Source organism: Adiantum capillus-veneris, chromosome 14, assembly GCF_014529385.1.
Source record: "Adiantum capillus-veneris isolate H3 chromosome 14, ASM1452938v2, whole genome shotgun sequence".
Taxonomy (NCBI): domain Eukaryota; kingdom Viridiplantae; phylum Streptophyta; class Polypodiopsida; order Polypodiales; family Pteridaceae; genus Adiantum; species Adiantum capillus-veneris.
Window position 1 is genome coordinate 159430995 of NC_140944.1, and position 4932 is coordinate 159435926.

The window sequence follows — 4932 nt, forward strand, 5'->3', positions numbered from 1 at the left end:
CATAGCAAGATTTATTCCAAAAATTTCACCTGGTTACTTGCCATCACCTGATGAACAAATCTACTACAACATTGCCAATATGTTTTAAAGAGGCCGGCCTTTCAACTCCATGAGAGTGGTTATGGCAGAGAGATACGACCTTTCATAGAACTGGCGACAATACTGGACAACAAAACTAACGCATACAAATGTGATGAGCACCCCTCAAGCAAAATACAACTGCGCATACAGAGTACGCCCTTTTCCATCACCCATCACCGTGTGAAGCACAACCAATCATCCACTTGCTTCGGAGGTACAGCAAGTGTGCACCTCTCTCAGAATGCCCTCCTAGAATTCAAGCCTCGAGTCTCCAGTTCCTAATTTTGCGTTAGATTGAATAGGTTCAGTTGGCTAGAGCTCTGGGGAAACCATGACAAGAGACCTCTTCTACCAATAGCTGAGACTAAGAGATGCTGGAGTGCAAGCGTGCCACAACACTCTCTATTAGGCTGAGATTATTGGGGATGTCACCTACATCCTCACTTTGTTCTGATGTAAAATTTCCCTCATCAACTCCACAAGATAAAGCAATATTTGAAGTTGTTTCCTTCGCCTGCATCATTCCGTTGGCTGCCAAAATTGATGATTGTACCACGCTCGATGCTATATTTTTTGCAATGCTTCCTGTATTTGCATTATGCTCAGATAGCGGGATTGATCTGACAACTATACCAATACCTGGAACCCCAACAATGGCTAGCCCTCTATCTCTATTGCCACCAGCTGTCTCCCCCATGGGTCATATAAAGGCGTCTGTGTTTTATCCACTCCTGCTGGTCTGAGCCTCAACCAATGCTTCCCATGGCATCTCATATCTACATAAGAGACAAGTGTGATGTATATCAAGCCATGTCAAAATACAGCTAGCATGGTAAGCATGCCTGCACAACATCTCTGACAGTTTTCATCAATTACAAAACACAAACAGCAAGTAAACAAAATGATAAGAGTCAAATTAGAACACATCAAAATCCAAGGTTTCAACAAACAACCCTTACAGATTAATCAATGAGACACTTGTAGACCACTCTCAAAGAAAGAATGTTACACCATTTGCATAGACAATCGATGCAACACAGACAGGGGACTACCCCAAACTAGTATACCTCACAAACTCTTCCCTTGAAAATTCAAGTCAACCATACGAAAAGACATACCACCATAACCCACATACGAGAAGATCTATGCAATATCAGCACCTCTAATCTCTTGAAATACCCTCTTGAAACAACCTTCCAACCAACTCCAAGTCCTTGGAGTACAAAACGCAATCTGACATAGGTACACATCCCTTCTTCCTATTCTATCTGCAACTACTCCCGTGTCAGTCCCATCATCTAACCGCCTACACACTGGACCAATGACTATATCATGAGAATGTATTGGCGCAAGTTCCCGCAAATTCGGGTCAATGGCCATGTTACCAATGAAAAAGCGCTTCCATTCCGCCGAAGGTGTGGCAAACCAATGTATGGCAAACGGCCTCGAGTCACCTGGGGGGGGCCTCTCTCCATGTAGGATGGAGAGCTCAACACCGAACTCTATCACACTCACAACGCCCCCAACTTGCTTGCCCAACTTGTAATGCAAGGGACGTTCAAATGCATGGAGCACAGAATTGGATGAATAGAATGCAGGCATCTGGCAAAATTCACTCCCCTTGCCAAGCGGGCGAATGCCAAAAATTTCAAAGAGCTTCAATGATGAATTATGAGTCCCATGAAATGTATTTACATGCCCGAGACCTTGCTCTTATTGTGGATCATACAACCTACCACACCATTGCTCCACTTTTTAAAAAAAGAGAATAGACCTGTTTCTGATTTTTTGCCTCGGATCGTGATCATCTTGAGGAGGTGTATCCACCTTCAATGTCTTCTCCTTCATCAACAAAAAATGTCGAACACCTCCCTCACCTCCATCGCCAGCTCCTTGTGCAGCCCCACTTCTGCCACCACCTGTAGAGTCCCAACCACCACTACCTACCTCGCCATCATCACCACTAGCGGTACTAGTATCTGCACCCTTATTTTTGGAGGTGATGGGGGCTTTTCACAAGCCAAGCTCCCATACCCCTCTTCTCTCGTCCCCACCCCATGAAAACCCCCTCTTAGGGAGGGAGTGATAAAAGGCATTGGAAAAAGTAAGAAAAAAATAAAGTATGATTATGTAAATATATGAGAAAGGTAAAATAGGCCACCTCATGCCTGCGGGGCAGCCCATCCCCACCTTGTCTCCTTTTTCTTCACTGTTGCCCCGTCGTGTGTCCCTTTTCCTCTCCTCCACTCAAAAGGTCAACCCCCTCTCTCTTCCCCTTGTCCTTTCTCCTTTCTCTCTCCCCTCAAGCTACCCCACCTCTCACCAATAATGCATTCTAACTCACCAATAATGCACCCTAACTCACATGCAACTTATCCTATTTTCCAAAATAGTATACCCCACCTCTCACCAATAATGCACCCTAACTCACATGCAACTTATCCTATTTTCCAAAATAGTATACCCCACCCCCGCTTTCTCTCTCCTATCGTATCCCATGACCCAAATACCCCCCTCTCTCTCTAAAGGGCGCCATGTCTCTTGTCTTGTAGCTAAATAACCTCCCCCACACTCACACACACTCAGTTTCATTGAAAAAGGTGCCCACAGACCCATCCCCACCCGGTGGTTACCTGATTTTTCTTGTGTTCACACACACTTGCACACATATTCACCTCTGAACACACTCCCCTCTCTCCCCTCTTGTAATTACTTTATTCTCCATGTCACCTCTCACTTTTTTCATCAACCCACCTCTCTCCCCTCTTGTAATTACTTTATTCTCCATGTCACCTCTCACTTTTTTTTCATCAACCCATCTCTCTCTCTTAGTCTCCCTCTCATGAGACTGCTATTCTGGCACATATACACACAGCCAGACAAGTGGGGCCCACAGTCACATGGCCTATGAAGATAATGATTTCTTCATTTCTAAATTCTAGAATTTCTTCCCCCTCCACACCTATATAAAGAAGGGTCACCATCACACTAAACACACACACAACATCACCAAAGAATACACTATGCATTGTGTGTGCCTAGTGCACACACACACACACCCACACCATCACCATCACCGCAATCACCATGCTCATCTTGAGCATGACCTCTACACCCTTGGGCTATTGAAGATGAAGGGAAACTAAATGAAGGATAATGGCCGTAACCCTAGTGCGATTCTTCTCCATCAACTCCCACCTATCCACCATGTGCTCTACCACTCTCTCCCTTCTCATTCCCCTACCCTATGCTCCCCATTTCATCGCCTTATTCTCTAAATAAAGCTTGAGGTTTTGTGAGTATGTTTTCTTGCAATGTTTTGCCCATGTGAGGTGTGCGGAATCGCCACCTAATCTTGCGTTTGGAGTGAGCTTGTGTATGTGTGAAGGGTGTGCGGATTCGCCATCCTTCTGTGGTGCCTAAGTACTAAGCCGCTAAACCCCCTCCCTCACTCACTCTCTCTCTCTCTCTCTCTCTCTCTCTCTCTCTCTCTCTCACTTGATCTCATTTCCCTTCCTCTTGATCATTACTCCCAAGCATCCATCTCTCTTGGATGAAAACTTTGTTATGGTGGTGTGTTGTTTGCGTCCTAGCTGCTCAAGCTAGGTGGTGCCCCCTGTTTGCTTTACCATGACAGGCTCGAGGCGCGCCATTCAGTCCCCGGTGTTTTAGAGGCCGTCGGGGGTTCGCTTTGCTCCCGTCATTTGGTGCCCCCACTGAGGACCTTTTCATGAAACCCTTCAATTTACAAGACTGAACCCCTAAACTATTGTGAATGGATGAATGGCTAGCAGGATTTGCTAATTGGATGACTGAAGAAGAAGAGCTCCAAGCACAACTAGACGAACTCCGCATCTTCATCGAAGCTCGAGTGCTAGGCGTAACAGTAATCGATTTACAGTGGGAGAGTCAACCAACACGCCAAACCCAGTGGATATACATAGACCGAGTATCAAGAAGAAGAAGGAGAAGGTCGAAACCATGTCCGCAACCTACAACCAACCAACAACAACAAAATGGAAGGAGCTCTGCACAATAGAGAATCAACACTATTCTACTTTGAGAATCGGGTAACTCAAGTCACCGAGGTAATTATCACAGTCAGTTTTCAAGTCGCACCTGGTGCTGCAGCACAGATAACGGAAGCATTGGCTCACACTCTCACTAGGGAAACTAGGGATCTACTGAGTTTGTTTCAGGAAAGAACACCACCCTCTCCCACAAGCTTGGACAGTGACTAAGCACCTCTAAGCTTCACATGAATCAGTACAACCTACCTCAAGACAGATCACACATACCAACACGTATACGCTCAATCAAGGTAATACTGGACTTGAAGGCTCACTATCAGCACGTCATTGACACCATGCCGAGTGGGGAGCGGTTTTTTGAGATTCTGGCATCAGATCAGCCATTTGTCTTACCTTTGGTACAAGGCAATGTACCGTTTGAAGTTTTAATCTATGTCCTAGTATAAGAGGGTATACACGCCTCCTTGTAAAGAAGAAAAAAACTTTTGCAAGTTAAGAAGTGTGTCTTTCTAACTCTCCCTTAGTAATCATGGCAAGTGTAGCATTTCCAACATTTAAAGGAAAGAAGGAGGAGGATTTGGTAACAGACTTCCTAGATGACTTTGAAGTAGCATGTGTAGTGAGCAACAAAGATACGGATGAATCCCGGGTTAGAATCTTTAAGCATCTCATGAAGCTAGAAGCTAGATCATGGTACAATGCACTTCCACAAGAAACCAAGGATGACTGGGAACCCTTAAAAACCGCTTTTAAGAGGCGCTTTGGGGGAAGTACCACTTCAAAAAAGTTGTGGGACAAGTTGAGAGACTTGAAGCAGGAG

At 45.2% G+C, this 4932-nt stretch overlaps 1 protein-coding gene across 1 annotated transcript; it reads right to left on the reverse strand.

Moving 5' to 3' along the window:
• Positions 1 to 445: 445 nt before the first annotated feature.
• Positions 446 to 778, reverse strand: LOC147443463 (uncharacterized). The gene has a single exon (XM_086529889.1). It carries the CDS (start codon positions 776 to 778, stop codon positions 446 to 448), a length of 333 nt encoding a protein of 110 aa, XP_086386015.1.
• Between the last annotated feature and the right edge of the window lie 4154 nt (positions 779 to 4932).

What these genes read in the sequence shown, in the direction of transcription:
- LOC147443463 (XM_086529889.1), bottom strand. Translation starts at nt 778, where the DNA reads ATGGGGGAGACAGCTGGTGGCAATAGAGATAGAGGGCTAGCCATTGTT.